The 21,454-nt window shown below is 38.7% G+C and overlaps 1 protein-coding gene across 1 annotated transcript in view; it reads right to left on the bottom strand.

The window, feature by feature from the left end:
- The window catches only part of LOC115429709 (thyrotropin-releasing hormone-degrading ectoenzyme), a 265,248-nt gene extending 254,301 nt beyond the window's left edge, over window positions 1-10,947 (bottom strand). The window contains exon 1 of the mRNA XM_030149384.1: window positions 8,839-10,947. Coding sequence (XP_030005244.1) covers window positions 8,839-9,333 — 495 coding nt within the window. The 5' untranslated portion in view covers window positions 9,334-10,947. The remainder of the gene's footprint in view (window positions 1-8,838) is intronic.
- Window positions 10,948-21,454: the final 10,507 nt, after the last annotated feature.

Raw genomic sequence — 21,454 nt, 5'->3', positions numbered from 1 at the left:
GTTGAAGTGACAGCTACCATATGTGCAACAAAAGGCGTCTAAGGTTATAGAAAGTGACAGTACATTTGACAGTTAAAAGGGCAATCATCAATATTAAAAAAAGCTTTTAGTAGAAGTCAAGGTTCATCAACAGTTGCAGAGTCAAATGGGCCAGCTAAGACATCAAACTGTCAGTCAGCAACTTTGAAAAGTATATTAAATGAAAAAAAGAAGCCTCTCCATTAGTACAAACCCTAACAGGCATTTTGCTTTGTGTTGGTGATTATGCTTGTGGTCAGGCTAAACATGGGTGGGAATATACTGCAAATCAAAGAGGCCGAATCCACTGTGCTGTAATCATTATGGTTAAAGTTGTCCTCCCTAGGAGACGAAACGAACAATGGAGTGAAGGAGATGTCAGTCAACAGTCTGTAAATGCCCACACAGCTCTGAGAAAAGGTCTAATCAGGGAAAGCGAGTGAAAACGCCTGTGGGGGTGGAACATACAAAAGGGTCTGTAGATACATTTTTTTACATGAATGACATAATTTTTCCTGTCTAACCCCACATAATCATTGAATAATCCTAAACAGAACTAGAGTTTTTGGTAAAACACACAACTAAATCTACACGCATGTGTGCATTTTTGCAAGATAAAGGCCCAATCCCAATTGACCCCTTGGCCCTCCCCCTTACCCCTACCCCTCCATTTTGCATGTTCACATGAAGGGGTAGGGGTGTCCCGATTCTTGATGAGTCGGAGGGGAAGGACTAAGGGGGAAGGCTGTTGGGCCCTCGAAATGAAGATTTTTCAGGACCACACTACAAACGGAGGGGTATGAGAAATCTCCCATAATTCTATTCGAATCATCGGCAAGATGGAGGTAAACACAGCAACAGAGTGCAGCAGTGTGATGAAAGAAACACACAAATACAAGTATTCTCTTCATAAACAACTAAATCTTTTGATCGATGGTTTAATGCTGTTTTAATGTGTTATAGGTCACATTTCTGCAGTTTATAGTTGATAGACGCAGACGACCAAAGCCCATACAACAGAGACGGTTATAGCTGCTGACGGCATGGGGAATTCTTTAGGAAACAAAGCTGTTGCATCTGTTAATAGCAACATTGATGACTGCTGATGACGTAACAGCTCTCGAAGAGTTGTCTCATTTCATAAGGGAATGTTTCAACCCTTAGTGCCAAGTGCAAGGGCCAAGGGGGAGGGGTAAGGGGGAGGGCCAAGGGGTGAATTGGGATTGGGCCTTAGTGGCAATGGTGAAATGAATACATCTCGCCTCATCCTTGTCTTACAAGCATTTATGAATACCTACAGTGGCCAGTGGTCCATATAGATCAGGGGTGTCAAACTCATTTTAGTTCAGGGGCCACATACAGCCTAATATGATATCAATCGGGCCGCACCAGTAAAATAATATAAATAATAGGATAAGAACTTATAAATAATGTCAACTCCAAAGTTTTTTTCCATGTTTTTGAGTGAAAAAAGTCAAATTCCATAATGAAAATGTTTACATCTACGAACCGCACTTGAACGCAACATGGACAAATCTGATCAACCTGAAAATTCTTAAGAAAATTAAGCGCAATTTTAACAATCTTACGCCTCAGTTTATCATTTATACATGCATCACAACTTACAGATCACAGTGGATCTACAAATACACAAAACATTTAGTAAGAGGCAGAATATTGGTCCAATTCCACATACTTCTCTTAAGACATTTCAGGTTATTCATATTTTTTGTGAAAGGCTAGTCTGTAAATGTAAACATTTTTTGTGTAATATACATTTTTTACACTAAAACAAAGAGAAAAATGTGCCTTTTTCATTATTTATAGGTTATTATGGTAGTATTTTACTGGTCTGACCCACTTTAGATTGAATTGACCCAATATGATTTGAACATCCTTGATTGATAACATCTTCAGTGTAATTTTTGCATTTCACAAATTCATCCCAGGGGCCGGACTGGACCCTTTGATGGGCCGATTTTGGCCCCCGGGCCATATGTTTGATGCCTGTGATATAGATGAAGACCTGTTTATTCTAAAGCCCCATGTGAAAAACTTGTATCTACTTTATATCACTGTGTTGTGAAAAGGCCAACTCACACCAATACAACTAGATAAGATGGTACAATGGTACCTTGACAAGTGCACAAGCCATCGCTTGGTCAGTTTTTTGCTTTGAGTTGCAAGCCAAAATCTGAGTTACGAGTGAGCTTCAGATACCCTGCTGCTAGTTGTCGTAGCCAATAAAAAGACAAATACTGGAGGACAGCTAGTAGGTATACCGCCATCTCTCTGCTCACCATGGCTTCTTGAGGAGTACTGATGGGTTCCTCTGGTCAACCCCATTTTTATATATCCTACCAGGCAGGCATGTGGCTATTTCATCCCTCTGCTGCAGCTCCCTGTGGCTTTGGAAAATTAATAATGAGTATTTAATTACAATTTATTCTATTTTAGTTTGTTGTTTTTTAAATGCAATTCTAAATTTGAAGATTATGGGGACATTAGGTATTACAGGTATTATCTCCTGCTGTACAAAAAAGTCTGGTTGCTGTCTAGAGGGGAGGTGTTGAAACGCTTTGCTGCACGTCTGGCAGAGGTGAAAAGAGGTCACCCAGATGACCTCAAACACATCTACATACGTCAATATGCATTGGATTCAATAAAATTACACATAGGTTCAACGCATGTTACTCATAAGGTAGAAATTAGTTTTGGATACGCTAGGCATTATCTCAACGTATTTCAACTTATGCGGCTGAAATGGAATAATGGCATTTCAATTAATTTCAATGGGGAAAATTGATTTGATATATGAGAAACTGAGTTACAAGCTCGGTCACAGAACAAAATAACTCTTAAGTCAAGGTACCACCTATATCTTCTCTATAGCAATGACCCTGTTTCTCCATTTTTACTGCCTGCTTTTCAGGCTTTGAGGTTTTGTGTAGCTGGATATGTAACATCTAAAAAAACACTGAGCAACATAAAAAAAAAAAAAAAACATAATTTAGAAGTGGTCCTGATTGTGTGAATGTTGATTGATGCATACTAATTAGGTAAACAAAGAAAACTGTTTGACACTGTTCTGTTCTTTGGCTTCTCATCAAAACAAATGTGTACTCAAGTGGAAAAATATACTGGTGATAACAGTAATGATATGGTCAGTTGGTTGTGGTTGGTTGTCATAAAACAAATTAATGACTTTCTGATAAACTGAAGATTTTCTGTGTACTATAAGACCTACACTTCCAAGCAATTATGATGCTGATAGATGGTGCAGTGGCGTCATCATGTGCAGTCTGAGGAATCAATGTATCTTCTGCTCGATACATAATGCCTGTGAAGTGGTTACGTATTTGTGATAGTAGAGTCACGTTAGTGAATTCATATTTGTGATGGAGAAAGCGCAATCGTGAAGTTGCATTTCGTGTTTGTAATTCTGGATGTCAAAACTTTTTCATTCCTATTCTGACGGATAAAATACACAAAATATATTTTATGTATGATTGAACTCATTCAAGAGTTTACAAATATTTATTTTTTCCACAACTATATTTATTTTTGCACAACTACAGACTAATATACCTGCATTTCTATCTCATGCATATGAATATTTTGACAGCTTCCTTACCCCATATTTGTTCTAGTGATCAGCATCCCATAGGACTTGTGGCATCTTCAAAATGATGTGTTTATCATGTTGCTCAGCATATGAATACAGATTGGAGACAGTAGTATTAGTACTATCTAGTATCAATAAAACGGTAAAAATGAGATGGTCGAGGAACTCCCTGGTCAATTCTTTGAGCAGTTTCATCTTTTAGAAGTGTTTGTGTCTCACAGCTACATAAATAGAGGAAACATTTAATTATTAACTATGATTTCTTCAGGGGAATGGCTACCGATGACTCTGAGATGACGCTGTCTCATGGTAACAAATGAGTTATAAAATATTGAAGAAACACACTGTATCCTATATAATACTACATTCTAGAATCGCCCACTGGTGATATGATAAACTGCGTTACAGGCAACGCCGTCTGCTTCATACAGGTCAGTTCACATCACTGAGACAGTATCACACAAAACGCTCTTTCAGCTGACTAATTTTTTATGTTTCTGTTTTCAGCAGTCACCTCTTTATCATAAAAGACTTCATTACCATTTCATAACTTCATTGAGATTTGACAAAAAGTTGATGGCAATGGCTCAAATATTTTCTATTTGCAAACTAAAGAAAAGGTTATAATAAAATAATAATACCACTATTTTTACCTTTCGGTTCCAAACAAGAGGCACCTGCTATGAGGCAGGTGTGAAAAGTGCAAAAATCATTTTAATTAACTAACAATTTATTTGTTATTTGCCTGCTTAGTGTCAAAATAGAATGTAATTGCTGTACGATTATGCAAATTATTCTGGCCACAGTGTGCACAGACCAGGTACTTGTGCCTTTGTGTCAGTAAATTCTGTTTGTATTAGATGCCCACTGCTGGCAAACCTGAAAGTAAATTCACTCTACAAACATTGGTATATCCTCTGAGTTTTCTATATTAACCATAAAACACCCTATAATGTGAATAATCCTATGTGTTCTATTCCTGAAAATCTAAATTTAGGAAGCTGAGCTGGTATTAACAGAGTACAGAGGACTGAGGTGGAGATGGAAGTCCTCCTCAATTATCATTAGCAGCAGTGCATGATGGGAACATGCTGGGTAGGGTGGGAACCTCTGGAAAACCTTTGGGTTTTGACTTGTCACACATCAGCAATCCTTAGCCAATCAAACAACAGCGAGCGTGTCATTATCTATTTGTGTGAGTGTGTGTTTGTTCTTTGATGAATGAAGTGATCGAAATGAACAGAGAGCCTGCTGACACACAGAGGAAACATTGGGGATTAGAAGGATGTTTTTCAGGGTTTTCTGGTGAGTCAGCGAACGCAGCGCCAGGGTTCGGACTGTCTTCAAACATTCCACTCAACAAAAATGCATTTTAATTTTGTTATTTTATTGCCTGTCAGAGGGATTTTGATGTCTAAATACTGTTTCTCCAGCAATTTCAATACTACACACTTATTGATATCTTCGTGATTAAATCTTTTTTGCTGCTCATGTGACATTCAAAAGTTCTGCAAGTTTATTTGAACTGAAATAAACTGAAATCAATGGCAGCTCGGGGGAGACAAAATTAATTTAAGAACTGATGATGTGAAAAAAAAAAAGAACTGATGATGTGTTTTGTACATTGTGAAAATACACATTCATGAAATACAATACTGGTGTAAAACCACTTGGATGGAGCTTTGAGTGCTTTTCCTTGAATGCTGAATGCATTTCACACATGTGGCCTTACGATGAATCTGAAAACAAGGAGTTTATCGCAACCCCCCCACACACACACATTCTCTCTCTCTCTCTCTCTCTCTCTCTCTCTCTCTCTTTTTTTTTTTTTTCTGGCGGCTGGGTCTATTTTTATTCTCAGTTTTGTTTTTTGGCCTTTTCACATCTGAACAATTTTTTCTTCTCATATCACATTAATTCTGTGGATACCTTAGGAGACCTGCCTGGCACTCAACAACACCTCTTAATTCACAGTGTGCTCACACACAAAGACACATACACACACAGACAAAAAGGGGTCTGCAGGGTTTTTAATTGGCCTCTGCCCAAATTAGACAGATTTATCCCACTCTCACATTAGCCAAGATGACCGGCCTGAAAAATCAGGTTGCTAAGGCGTTTCTCTGAGGCTTTCTCTTTCCACACGCTAGTCTCAAAAATTGGGCTGAAACAGCAACTTTGACGGTTAATTAGCCTCGTTAAGGAAATCTCTGAGGCCAAATCTGGAAATAAACAGTCTTTGTTAGAGAGTAGGTTGTTTTCAAACAAAGACAGCCAACTTCCACATGCAAACAATGAGGTCTGTATGGAAAGAGTCTCAAGAAAGTTAACTACAGTATAAAAATGCACTACATACATATGCTCAACCTGACTGCACTTTTTTTCTAAGTCCAATGATTTGGAAAAAAACAACAAAAAAAGGCAATATTAGTTTACTATTGGAAGGTTTCAGCAGATGTGGATAGAATCTCAGTCTGACAAAATCCAATACATGGGCATCATTTGCAAACTGTTTATATTTTTGTGCTCATATAAGTGTTCAAGTGCATTTCTTCTTACTTTTCACTCATCCTCTCAAAAAACAAAGTGTGGTTTTGAGGTAAAACTATGAAAGCAAGTCTGTGTGACCAGCCTCTGTGAAACACTTATTTCCTGCTGCTCCATGTTTTGATGATATGTGGACAAAACTACAATTCTGGATCAATAGTGGGGTTAATTTAGCATAAAATGTTGGAAGAGGAGCACTTCTTTGAATCAAAAAAGGTTGGAGGTGCTCTTTGGATTGTGACATATATATTATCAGGAAACAGTATTTTTTTTTTTTTTTTTTTTTTGTGTCATTAAATGGGGTTAAATTGTTTACGAAAGATATATGTTTTATACAGCTGGAGGTTTAACTGGATGATAGTGACCCTATCATAGTACGTTTTGAAACAATGGTTATATATACACTGCCTGGGCAAAGAAAAGGGTCCACACCTGAATTAACAATGCAAAAAGCTATGACATTCCTTTGGATAATTACTACAGGGATAAATATTTTTCAAATGGAAACACCTCTAACTGATGCAGTTAGTAGCGTCTCATTTCATAAACAACCATCAGTTTGATAGAGAGCATGAACACTAGACAATGCCAGGATTCATCAGGCTTGTGAAAGAGTGGTTCAGGAGCATAAGACATCATTTTTACTCCTGGATTGATCACCATAGACTCCAGACGTTGAAAATCTTTGAGATGCAATGAAGAAGACTTTACACAGAAGTCTGACTTTAACATCACTGATACAAGACCTTGGCAAAAAAAAAGTAAGTCTTGGTGGAAATACATGCTGTGACATTTGTTGTAGCCTTGCATGGCATAAACGACATGATGAGTGAATGCATCCTGTAATCAAAGCTAAAGGCGACCCAGTGAAATAGTATGTGTTGGACTTTTTTTTTAGATCGGGCTGTGTATAATAGACAAAATGTTTATCATACAACAGAGAAAAATGGATCATGTTAGGAGAGACAAACAACAGATGTCCAGATGACAGGGACTCAAACTGGAGTGAGGTACACACATAAGGATTTTCTCAATCTAAAGAGATTTTTTATCCATTACAGATAACACATGAAGGTAAAATATCAGGCATTGAACAGTTTTGATCGTACTGTGTCCACAAAACGATTCTGACCCACCACTGATTAAGAATCTAGTCCTCCAAGCCAGAAATCTTGTGTGATCAAACGTAATCTAACAAAAATGTAGAAGAAGAAACTTAGCAACAACCGGAAAACACAACACACAACATGGAAGAGGACATACGAGAAGGGGGAATGATGGTGTTCTTTGGACTATTTATGACAGAAAAACCCCAAACTAAAAAAAAGAAACAAGTTAGGTCGGCCATGCTTGTTTTTATCTACGCCTGCTTCCTTGTTCCTCAGTCAGCTCGCATCTTGATTGGCTACATTCTGTTCCATGTCACAATTCACTGAGTCATGACTCAGGAGTTGTCGGCTCTCCCCACACATATGAAGATTTTTGATCATAAATATTGAACAACTTTAATATTTATGATTGTCGGCCCCCGATCCATTTCCGAGCCGATTATCAAGACAAATTCCCTCTTAACACACCTCCGACCACAGGGTAATCTTATAGGGTAACCTCATAACACATAAATTAATCTGGCGTTTGCTGTCCTTGGTTGGGAAAGGGGAAAATCGGGACAAAAACAGCCCAATTATCATTATGTGTGTACCCTGCTTTAGTGCTCATGTGATATACACTACTTCGCTATCAGGTCACTCCAAAACTAATTTTACACCATCACGTCTGTGAATATTTATCACTCCTACAGGATGACTGCCACACACTTTAGTTTTAGTTGGCAGAGAATATTGTTCAGATTCATCTAAATTGAGACCATTAAAGTGCACTTTCTAAAAACCGACAAAAAGATGAACTTCAGCATTCACATCAATGGTAACTGTTACTACCAGTCTTACCCCTATATTACTATTGGTAAGACTGTTAAGTGGTCTGTTGCACCAGAGTTTTAGGAACATTGCTTTTCTCTGAAGTCAATCACTTTTCATCGGACCTGTATCAGTCATCTGGGACATAGGATGACCAGGCATGAAAAGTAAAACCTTTGGTTTTTGTTTGTTTGGATACCTTTGAGACAGCATTTCAAGAATTTCAGACACTGGACACTACTGAGGAACCTGCTGTGTTGGTAGTGCTTGAGGGTCATATTTCATAACATACTGGACCTTCAATATAGAGAAAATAATCAAAAGTTGCATCTGTGTCACCACACTATCTGCACTAACTACTGAATTTGTTGTGACACTCGTTACATTCACACTTGTTAGACCAGGCTCCAAACTCTGGATAACATCAGTTAAAGTTGGTGCTATCACCTTTGGACACTGAATGGACAATCATGAAGTTCATTACCTCTGCCAAGGAGGTTATGTTTTTGCCGGCGTTGGTTTGTCTGTCTGTGTGCAAGATAACTCAAAAAGTTATGGACAGATTTGGATGAAAATTTCAGGAAATGTTGATACTGGCACAAGGAACAAATTATTGAATTTTGGTGGTGATCGGGGGGGGCACTGATCTGCCTTGGCGGAGGTCTGCGCTCTCCGAGTGCTTTTCTCGTTCTATATACATTTTTACTTTTATGATACAAACCATCATACCTCAAGACGGTCTGAGTGGAGCACAATGAACCGTGTGGCGTTGACACACTCCAGCTCGATGCTGACATCCCCAGAGAAGGTGAAATTGTCCATGTAGACAGCGAGCCGTAGGTCGTAGTGTCGTGGCCTCAGGGAACCTGGCAACCGGGAGTTTCTCCACGGCTGAGCGGCCTCCTCATCCCCCCTCTCCCCCATCCTCTCTCCTCTGCTTCCATTCATCTTCCCTGATCCACTGGAACCTCGTGAGCCCAGCTCCCCCGTCATCCCATCCCGGTCACGTCCGCCACATTCCTCAAAGCGGACACTAAGGACAACAGCCACCGCTGTGACAATGATGAGGGTGAGGATTGACAGGGCAAAGCCCAGGACCAGTCTTTTGTGGACTGTGATGTGCCGTTCAGTGGTTCGAGGCCGGACCACAACTGACTCCGCCCACTGGTCTGAGAGGCCACGACCATTGCGCATGGCACCGGGGCTACTGTCGTTAAGTCCCATTTAGTTAAAAATGTCACTGAAATGAAAAAAAATGTCCTTGGCGTTCAGAGCAACAAGAGATTCTGCTTCAGAAAGTCATTCATCTACACTCAGGTCAGATTCCTGTTTGTTTTCAGACGATTGTTTTCTGAAAAAGATTCATTCATGTGGCTTTATCGAAGTGGGTTCCAGTTCTCAGTCAGTCAAACTTCCAGCTTCTGCTGCTGAAATGTCAGGAGTTTTATTTTGGTCAAAGTGAACTCTGACCTCCGCGCTACTGGACGATTATGAATGTCCTTCAGTTTTGACTCGAGAAAGAAAATCAACACCACGGTGCGTCTTACATCTCAGGCAACAAAACTGACAAACCAGAAATGATGAGATAGTCGTGTGCATTTTGGTTTTGTGGTGAGGAGAAAAAAATCAATTCTGCATGGCTCAATTTCAAGTGTAGAGGAGGCTGAGGGGGAGGAGGAGGAGGAGGAGGAATGCTGTTGAGGATATGGCTATACAGTGAAAGTACCATCCATAGACTTTCAATGGAAGCTGCTGGCTCAGCTAAACTTTAAACCCCACAAACAAACCCCACACAGACAGGAGTGTATAACTGAATAAGATTCAACAGAGGAGTCACAATTTAGTAGAATTCCCAACCAAAATATGCATCAGCATCACTTTTCAGCTTTTCAATGACTGCCAGATCAACTCACAATTATGACTGGGATTTTACACTAAACCTCAAACTAACACATGAGACTTCAAACAGCAGCTACAGTGGCCCTGGGTAGTTCTAAAGTTAATTTCTTTTGAATGAAAGCTCTTCGATATCTGCAGTAGAGCATAAATAAACCCCTATCGGACTATTATGGGATTATTATGATGATACAGTGGGAGACCATACAGAACATAAGGGTTTAGTATTAGGAGCCACAGATGCACCACAAGTTTCCCTTAAGGAAGATAATGATTACATCTCACTTTTGGAGTCAGTCAGTGCACTAAAAGGGGGTCAGTATGTGTTTATACAGTGCATTAAATTATTTTTTATACATTGGTAAATTAAGAAAATATGCCACAGGCTACTGAGGTAAAGTTTTGGCCCATTTTGACAGGTATTGATCTTTTTTTTTTACCCTGCACAAATGTTCTTGTAGGAACTTTAAAGTTGTTACTTTGAGCCAGATAAATTGATTTTAAGTATGAAAAGTAATCCACAGACTGTAAACTGTATATCCTGTGGACTGAGATGATAATAAGAGTACAGATAGGCTGTTGTAAAGGCTTCCACTTGACTTCTATATCCCTTATGTATATGTAAGCTGGAAACGGTGATATTTAATAAAGGCTAGAACTCTGTCTTTTTGGTATTTGCCTCTGTATCTCTTCCTCCTGCTCTCTGGAGGGGGTTATAAGTGGATAATTTACAACCAGCATGAGGGTTTATTTCACCGTGGAGGAGATCATTCATTCGGCTACTCCGTCGGGTATAAACGATCCCTGCTTTCCAGCTAACGGGGCTGATGGATAAAAATGGATTAAAAATGAGTGATACACGGAGTATAGGGATTAAACAGGGGGGGAAAAACGGGAACCAAGAGGAAAAGACGCAATAATAATAATAATAATAATAATAATAATAATAATAATAAAATAAATGAAAGCAGCTCCACTCCTATGTGTTAATGAGATCAGTCCGGTTTTAATGACCGATCGGTAACGGCCCGTGAGATGGGATCCGATGAAGTCCTCCAGTCCTCCGGTAACTTCTCCTTTCCGGTCCCCGCTGGGGAGCAATGAGCCGCGCGTCCGTGTCTCCCGGCGGTCGGTCCCTAGGGCGCACGGAGACCCCCCCAGTTCCCGGTGGTGGTCCGATATTAGACTAGTTTCAGTGGACAGGAGAACCACTCTGACCCCTTTAAGTGCTCTTTTTTTTAATCCCCCCACCTACTGAGGCAGTCACCGTTAAGTCCACCCGGGATCCGCACCGGCACCGGCACCGGCAGAGATCCGTTAAAACAACCAGGATGTCACAGAAGCCGGAGAAATCCACGCAGAAATGACTGAGTTGGCTCTGAGACGAAAAAAAGAAAGAAAGAAAAACATCTGGGAAAAAATAGCTCAGTTCAGCATAAAGTAAAGACTGGGGATCCGGTAAAAACAATAATAATAATAATAAAGTAAATAAAAATAAAAAATAAAAAAACCTGGGGATCCCTTTGGCACGTCACAGATCAGGTTCAGACCCGGGGACCGTTTAGAGAAAAGATCCTTGAAAGCGCCGCCGGTGATCCAGTAAATACACAATAAATCCCTTAAAAAGGACCGGATCGGTTTCCATGGAGTCCAAAGTAGAAATGAGCCGTGTCAGGCGGATTATCCCGGGTTAACACCGGGCACGAGCCCCTCCGCTTATTAGACCGGATCCTGTTTAACTTTTTAGCCCACAGAGAGCTGCTGCTGCTGCTCCCTCAGCTCCACTCCTGCTGAGGATGAGGAGGATGGTGCACGGTGATGAAGCTCTCCTGACCGCATCCCTCCATCCGCCGAATAGGAGGAGGAGAAAGAAGAGGAGGAGGAGGAGGAGGAGGATGGTGGTGGAGAGGAAGAGATGCGTGCAGCCCGTTCACCCAGTCGGTGTGTATTGGTGTTAGAGCACGAGCTGCTGCTCCAACGAGAGGCACGCGCTGTCTGAGAGAGAGAGAGAGAGAGAGAGAGAGAGAGAGAGAGAGAGAGAGAGAGAGAGAGAGAGAGAGATGGGGATGGTACACCCACCCAGATCCACTCCAAACTACTCCTTCTGTTCTATTCTCTGGATATATTCAACGGCAGACAAAAGAAAATGTAAATTAATGACTAAAGAGAGGTGAGAAACACACACAAACTGACATGTGTTCAGCAGAGGTGGAAAGGCCTGAAGAAGGAGACCAGGGTCGTTTCTGCTTCTCTTATTCCACTGCAAATTAGTTCTGTAATACTTCCTGTGTCAGGCACTCTTCTAAACTCCTACATTTCACTTTTTTTTTTTTTTTTTTGAAATAATTACTTATTACTTACTATTAAGGGCAGTGGTTAGCACTGGTGCCTCACAGCAAGAAAGTCCTGGGTTCGATTCCAACACCAGTCGACGGGGGGCGGGACCTTTCTGTGTGGAGTTTGCATGTTCTCCCCATGTCTGCGTGGGTTCTCTCCGGGTACTCCGGCTTCCTCCCACCATCCTAAGACATGCACTAATAGGTTAATTGGTTAATCTAAAAATTACCCATAGGTGTGAATGTGAGAGTGATTGTTTGTCTCTATATGTCAGCCCTGTGATGACTTGTCCAGGGTGTACCCTGCCTTCGCCCCTATGTAGCTGGGATAGGCTCCGAGCGACCCCCGTGACCCTAGTGAGGATAAAGCGGGTTCAGAAAATGAATGAATGAATAATTACTTGAACATTAGTTCTGGGACTGTTCTATGTATGCCTGTTGTTTTATATCTGGGTTCAAGGGCCTATATGCAGTATTTCTACTGTCAACTAGTTCAAAAATGACCTGAAGTTATGATTAGAGTGTTTAGAACAGGGGTGTCAAACTCATTTTCTTTCAGGGGCCACATTCAGCCCGATTTGATCTCCAGTGGGCCGGACCAGTAAAATAATAACAGAATAACCTATAAATAATGACAACTCCAAATTTTTGTCTTTGTTTTAGTGTAAAGAAAAAAAAAACATTAAATTATGAAAATTCTTACTTTCCTAAACTATCCAAACAAAAAAGAAGAAGAAAAATAAGTGCAATTTTAACAATATTCTGCCTCAACTTATCATTTCTACATGTGCGTTATGGATCAGATCGACAAAGATTCTAAACAGTAACAGGCAGAAAATAGTTAAAATTGTGCGTAATTTTCTTTAGACATTTAACATAGTTCATATTTGTTCAGGTTATTGACATTTTATTATTATTACAGGATAGTTTGTAAATGTAGATGTTTTCATATTATTTTTTGCACTAAAACAAAGACAAAAATCTGAAGTTGTTAATTCTAGATTTTCTGTTTGATTTAAGATTTTTTGCTAAATTTAAGATTTTTTTGGCTTAATTCAAGATTTTTTTTTTTTACTTAATTTAAGTTTTTTTTTTTTTGCTTAATTCAAGATTTTTTCCTTAATTAAAGCTTTTTTTTTTTTTTTTGCTTAATTCAACATTTTTTGCTTAATTTGAGATTTTTTTTTGCTTAATTCAAGATTTTTTTTTTTTACTTAATGGAAGATTTTTGCTTCATTCAAGCTTTTTTCCTTAATTCAAGCTAATTTTTGTTTTTTGCTTAATTCAAGATTTTTTACTAAATTTAAGATTTTTTTTTTTTTTTTTGCTTAATTCAACATTTTTTCCTTAATTCAACCTAAATTTTTTTATTTCTTAATTCAATTCAAGACTGTGGAATTTTTGCACTTCACAAATTCATCCTAGGGGCCGGATTGGAACCTTTGGCGGGCCGCATTTGGCCCCTGGGCCACATGTTTGACACCCCTGGTTTAGAACGAAGAGCTTTGAAGGGACACCACAGATGCCAGTGTACTGGATTGTAAAGATATGAACTGAATACATTGACACCTACTGCCTGGTGGGTTTATGTGACCACTAGAGGAAGTAGTGAGTCACTCTGCCAGTCAACACGGTGAGGAAAACTCAGACCTGGATAGTAACAAGATGGTATGAGAAACAACTTTTAGAGTCAAATAAAGTGACAAAAACCAGAAGCACTGTTGTTTTTACCACTGGACACAGCTCTAAATGAAAAGAATGGAGTTTGATGCTGAAATGACAGTGCTTCTTAAAGTTACTATGTATGTTTTTATCTTAATAAGTTCACTGTTTGTTGATCGACGGTTCAGACTAAACTGTGACAGTTCTGACCTTGTTTAGATTATTCCAAACAGATCTTTAATGCAACTATTGACAGCACAAACTGCACCAAATGTGGAGGTGATTTGTGTTTTTTTTTTTTTTGTTTGTTTGCTGTTTTCTGTCTAAAAACAGAGCTAAGCTAACAGAGCTGTAATGTAAACTATCAGCTGATGCAGCAAGTATAGATAATAAAGCATAGTGTGTTTATGATGACCGCCTAAATACCATGCTATGAGTTTTAGTCTGTAGCATGAAATGTGATGATACTGTAATACAGGTGTGTGTATTCAGTAAGTGATACAGTCTGTGGATACACAGGCCCAATCCCAGTTCACCCCTTGGCCCTCCCCCTTACCTCTACCTTTCCATTTTGTACATTCATGTGAAGGGGTAGGGGTGTTCCGATTCTCGATGCGTCGGAGGGGAAGGGCTAAGGGGGAGGGCAGTATAGCCCTCGAAACGGAGATTTTTCAGGACCACAAAATGGAGGGGTATGTGAAATCTCCCATAATTCTGTTTGAATCATTGGCAAGATGGAGGTAAACACAGCAAAAGAGTGCAGCACTGCGCTAAAAGAAACATACAAATGTACATATTTTCTTCGTAAACAACTTAATCATTTGATTGTCCTTTTAATGCCATTTCAATTTGTTAAAGACCGCATTTCTGCAGTTGATAGCTGCAAAAAGCTGACCAGAACAAATGAAACAGAGACAGTTACAGCTAAAGTCAGAATTCTTTTGAAAACAAAGTTGTTGCATCTGTTTATAGCAGCATTGATGACTGCTGATGACATATGGTCTGGAAGGGTTGTTTAATTTCATAGGGGAATGTTTCAACCCATACCCCTTGTAGCTCCATTTCAAGGGGTAGTGCCAAGGGGGATGGGGAGGACCAAGGGGTGAATTGGGATTGGGCCATAGAGTTGATTCCCCTGTTCTTCAGAGTTTGGAATATTAAGACTGAATATAACCCCTTTCAAAGTAGTCTCGAAAAAGTAATCCCACCTCCACACTGTTAGCACTGGAAATATGTCTGGAATCTACTATCATTCTGGAAAAGTCTTTGTCTTGTGTATGTTGTGTACGTGGACATCATGGTCAGTCTAATCATAACCATAAGGATACAAGTGACATAAAATGTCCTCACTTGCATACATATGAAAACATATATGGATGCTCAGTTTTGTCATAGATGAACATCCTGCAAAATGGCTGTGGCTCAGGAGGTAAAAGAGGTCGTCTATTAACCCAGCTAACCCAAGTGATTTCTCTTAATATGAACTTGTGAGTTGCTCCCTGTCGAAGCTCTGCCATTATTGGTTTGTGTGAGTGTGAATGGATGACTGAAAGGCACAGAATATAAAGTGCTTTGGGTACCGGTAAGGTAGAGAAGCTCTGCAGTCCATTTACACTAATAGTGGCTGCCTATAGTGTTAGATTCATGTTACATATAGATGTTTCTGTCAGTGTTCACATACATCACCACACACATCCATCAGTGCACAAAGCCAGGGAAGTACTAATGTGCAGAACCATGTGCACGTATGGTAATGAGGAAACATCAATTTCTGATTAAAACAAATCACCATGGGCGTGCAGTACATGTACTGCATAGAAATAATGTACTCCTACCATAGATAAGTGTATGTCCACTCTCCATATTGTCAGTAGTTTGGTGTATAAATAGCTTTCAATATAATGTTTATCATGTGCTCATCTGTTCAAGGACCCTTATGTGGACCATCTGCGTACAGCTCAGTGTTCCAGCAGGACATGACATAACAACACATGTGAACACACGTATATGCAGAATCACTGTTGCTCATGATATTGACCTAATGCAGCTATTTACATGTTTAACAAGACATTCAGAGACTGCAGATACACACACACACACGCACACGAACACACACACACCTTAGATCACATGCACCACAATAAGTAAATCAACCTTTTATGAATACACAAAAACTGTAAACAGTACGCAGCAGTCTAGTGGTCCCTAGAGAAGTGGGTATACTCTCAATTTTTGCTTTTTTTTTTAAGTAGTCCAGAAAAATGCCCTGTTTTAGAAACAGTGACATGTCAGACTACCCTTTTTAGTGTACCCATAAATCCACCAGTAGTATTTGCTCACTATTATAAAATTAACATGACTTGATCAGGAACAGTTTATAGGTATTACTGGTCACACAAGCAGCTGCGTTAACGTAAATGTATTCAGCAGGAGAAAAACATAGGATAACGTTAGCCTTTCATGACGTTAGCCTTTTATAACATTAGCCTACTCACACAGTTGAACTATTGGTGACAAAATCTCTTCTCCTCTAACTGTGCAGTCATATGACCAGTAGTTAAACAATGATTCATTCTGAAACCACCTTAAAACTTACCTCAGAATTATGTATTCCATCAAAGTAGGTTCTCTCGATTTGTTACTCACTTGAAAGACATTAATTCTGCCTTTCTCTTTCACATTTCCAACAATCACACATCTCTCAACGAGACATGCAGTGACCTGTCAATCAACTGGGGTGGAACTGGCACCTGAGGTGTCCAGTCAGGTTCCGGAGGTGGTCAGCGCTAGTTAGCAATATTTTCCTCGGCATGACCCACCCTACTCTGCCTCCGATTGGCTTATCACTCCTCATGCCTAAAGTTAACCAATCTAATCAGTGAAGCCTGCACATACTAGCCAATTAGAGGCAGAGTAGGGCGGGTCATGACTTCACCATCCTAGGGGAAAACATGGGTAATTTGGTTCAGATACTACTGAAAGCTGCACATTAGGGGGGTTTAGAAGTGGGTATACGCAATGTTGACTGAAAAACAAGTAGGTATACTCTGTGTACCGCCCTATACCCTGGACTACACCTCTGACAGTATGTGCTAAAGCAATCCTTGAACCTAAAACACACTAGCAGAATTCATGTTTCTTTCATGAGTTGTTTTGCAGTCACTTGGAGGACAGTGGATGTAATTTAAGCATCAGTATCACTAGGATTTGATGACAATCATCAAATACTATGAGTTTACCACTGAAAATCTTTGGCATTTGCAGTAAATTGATCATAATTACAGTCACGATGCTGCTGTGTGAGGATTTTTTTTTCCAGAGCAGAAGTTGCCGTCATTTCTGCTGATGAAAAATCCTTTTAAAAATCCAGATCCCACTGAGATTTTTTTTTTTTTTTTTTTTTTTTTGATTCAACTATTATAGTTTTCAAGTTTAAAGGTTCTGTTAATTTTCAGTTGCAGCCATAGATAGATAGAGCTGACTACAACACTATCTAGAGATATTAAAGATGTTTCTTAGCCTTCAGATCTTATAGAGACATCAAAGTCCAAAGCCCATTCAACTCAAAATACAGCAGTGAGACAGAGTCCAAAAAACACATTCACAACCCGTACTGGCCTCTCTTCACCAGCCGCCTGTAAAGTAAAAATTGATATTAAGATCCTTTTATTTGTTTTTAAAGAACTGGACTGGCACCAGGCTACGTCTCTGAACTCTTAACCCTCTATTCCACTTCGAAACCCTTCAGATCCACTCAATAATCACTACTCTCATCCCACACAACAACTTCAAATCTAAAAGGGACCAAGTCTCTCCAGTTTTCAGCTCTAAACTGGGAAACAGTTTGCAGCTCTTATTTTGCACTTAGATCTTCCCCTAAATCACCCTTAAGACCCATAACTTTTTCTTTAGCATTTTATCATCTTCTGGCTATCATCTGTTTGTATTTTACCCGATGTCTTTGTACAGCAACAGTTCTGATTAATCAATAAACAGATTTTTCTTGACATCATTTCCATTTGAGAGAGCACCAGGTCAAGTTACATTGAATTACAAGTAGGTTTTTACAATGCATGTCCATCCATTGTCTAATCCTTTAAATATATTTCAGAATTGATGTGGCAACATGTGGAGCAGAAGCACAGTCTGATGTAATGTGAAGCAGTGTGGAGGAAAGGCAGCTCTCAGGACCACTGCTGAAAATCCTGACCTTTTCCTCCATTTGTTTTTATATGTCCACTATAGAATCTAACATGAGCAAAGCTTATGTATGTCTGCATGTAGGCACTTCTGTTTAATATCACGTATAACCCCAGCAGAAAAAAAAATATTCTTGCAATTTGCACCAGCACAACAGAAGCAGCATATAAAATATTTTACCTGCAACTGTACTGAACGTAATTGATTTTGATTGATTGATTGTTTATTTTACTTTGAATATAAAATTAAAACCAAAACAAGAAAATTTAACCCTTTCATGCATAATGGTCACTGCAGTGGACAGCTGTTCAAAGCTGGTCTCTTGCATATATGTTTTTTGTTGTTTTATTTCCATATTGACAAATACAGTGGACACTTATGCATCATCCCATACACTGTAATTCATACCATTACTGTAAATTTGCTGTTCTAGATAAACCTAATCTGCAGTAACATGTCTGAGTTTAAAAAATTGCTATGTGTTATTAGACTGTAATTAACTGTTTTGTATTTTTTAAATTTTTTTTTTTTTGCATACTATCTCCATGCAGGTATGTTAAAATGTGAGCAAACATCAGATTAGCAGCATTAAACATGTTTTTATTTCACAGTTTTCACACAGTATTTCAGTAAATGCATGTTTATTTGCTTCTAAAATTAAACGTGTTGTGTCCAACTGAGTGGATATTTTTGTAACTCCATGAAAAATAGATTCATAAAAGTGTTTCATACTTTTTTTGCCTAAAGAGGAATAAAAACATTCAGGGACAAAAAAAAAAATCTTCATTAATGTTCTCATAATTCATGCATGAAAGGGTTAATATAAAAAGAAAAGAAAACGTATTCAACTTGTCTGACTTGTCCCATTATCAACATTTCCTGAAAATTTCATCCAAATCCGTCCATAACTTTTTAAGTTATCTTACTAACAGACAAACAAACAGAAAAACCCAGATGAAAACATACCCTCCACTGTTCCTTGGCAGAGGTCAAAATAAACTCTGTTCATTTCCCAACAGCACTACACATCAAAATAAACTCTGTCCCTTTCTTTTTAATTTGCATTTATTTGCTATTAAAAAACATCTAAAATAGTCTGATCCACTTTAGTTTAACTTGACCTCAAACTGTATTTTCTTAAACACATTTAATGATTTTCCTCTGCTGTTTTAACCCATAAAGCCCCAGAGCTACTTTAGTGGCACTTCCCAAATTAATTTTTCTCTATATTTAACCTTTCCTAAGTGATTTATTACCATTTATTATAATGTTATCCTCTATTTTGTGTTTTTTCTGTGAAAATCAGGTATTTTCCGATATTTCATTTACTGATCATGTAGATGTTTATTAAAGCTCAGTTTAAGGTTGAGAAAACTGATGAAAAAGTGGCTTTTTCAGCAGAGATATCACTATCTGAACATAAAATCAAGCGTCTCCATCCACTATCATTGATCCAACTCCATGGGTTTTACTGGTGAATTAATGTTGTAGAAGATGATAGTGTTGGCACGGTAACTACGGAGCCTCTGAACGTCCAAGTGGGTCATATCTGATGACCATGAGAAGATGACAAACTATTTTACACCAGTTATTTCAACATATTAATACGTTTAGTGGATCAACAGGTTTTAAACATTTTAGATCAGTAGATGATTTTGGTTAGCAGTGGCTGTTTATGGGTTAAAGTGTAATATGCAACAATGTGCATCCTATCCTATGCAGGGAATCAGACATGTGACACACTTACTGTGTGAATGCTGCGGAAGAGAAATATTGACAGATTTCAGCATCGGACCAAACAAACATCCAGGCTATCTGCTACTCTCGTATTAGTGACTGACAGCCACAGTTTACAGTATAGTGCTATGTGCGCTGAGTCTGGACTCTGCGCGTGTTATTCACCAACATGTTCAACACTTTCAGTGTTTAGTGTACTGTTATTCTTATCTGCTAAAGTATAATGTCTACACAGCCTATGCAGTTCAGTTCAACAAGTACATTTCTACATATTTCTGTTGAATATATACTGGCTACAACCTGAAGATGTTTATTCTGAATACTAACTTTAAAAAATTCCACACAAATTATTTTTGCTGGACTGCCTTTAGCTTTAATTACGTTTTCGCATTCACTCTTGTATTGTTTCTGTGAGACTAAGTATTGCTACAACATTTATTTACAGCATTTTATGGACACGTAGTGTTAACTTAGGCTTGACAACCTGAATCAGCTCCAGAGAATAACACTGACCCCACACAGGCTTGGGTAATCACGTCATCCACTTTAATTCTCACCCTGTTGCACCCATCATTCTGGCACAGGGTCAGCCTGAACGCATCAGACCACATGACCTTTGTCCATTATAACACAATCCAGTCTTTATGTTCCATATAAAACTGATGAATGTTATGGGAACTCACTGCATGAGTTAAAGGGTTAAAGAACTTATTGCAACTGAAATATATCAAATACAGCATCAACTATTGAGTGGAAGGATCTGAACATTTTCCTGAGTTAAATTCAGGTGAGGACTGTTTTGGCCAGGCTGTGTGTATACAACATTATAATCCTAATAAGCCTTTGTTTAACTCATAAAGACCCAAACAGCCACCGACGACCAAAACCATCTACTAATGTCAAATGTTTAATACCTGTTGATCCACTAATCCTTTCAATACATGTAAATAACTGGTGTAAAATGCAGTTTGTCATCTTTTCATGGTCATCAGATTTGACCCATTTGGACGTTCAGAGGCTCTGTTGTTACCATGGAAACACCATCATCTTCTACAACATTGATTCACCAGTAAAACCCATGGAGTTGGATCAATGATGAACACAGATTATATTCAATTAATGATGTATTTTGCTGTTTTGTTTTGTTTTTTTTTTTTTGGGGGGGGGGGGTTGTATTTTTGCTGTTTTTGATATAATAACCCTCAACTTTAATCTGAGCTTTGATCAATGATCATGATCAATGAATTAAATATAGGAAATTACCTAACGTTCACTGAAAAAATGCAAAATACAGAGGAAAATGTCAAAATAAATGGAGATAAATCACTTAAGAAAAGTTAAATATAGAAAAAAAATATTTCGGAATGGCCATAAAAGTAGCACTGAGTCTTCATGAGTTAAAGAAAATCCACTCTTGATTAATGGTCACAGTAAAATAAAGTAAACCAAAGTATTTGGTTATGGATAGAAAGATCTGAGCTGATTCAACACAGTGTCTTTAATTATCTGTCGTC

Source organism: Sphaeramia orbicularis, chromosome 12 (assembly GCF_902148855.1).
Source record: "Sphaeramia orbicularis chromosome 12, fSphaOr1.1, whole genome shotgun sequence".
In the NCBI taxonomy this organism is placed as follows: Eukaryota; Metazoa; Chordata; class Actinopteri; order Kurtiformes; family Apogonidae; genus Sphaeramia; species Sphaeramia orbicularis.
This window is presented reverse-complemented; position numbering and strand designations above follow the sequence as displayed.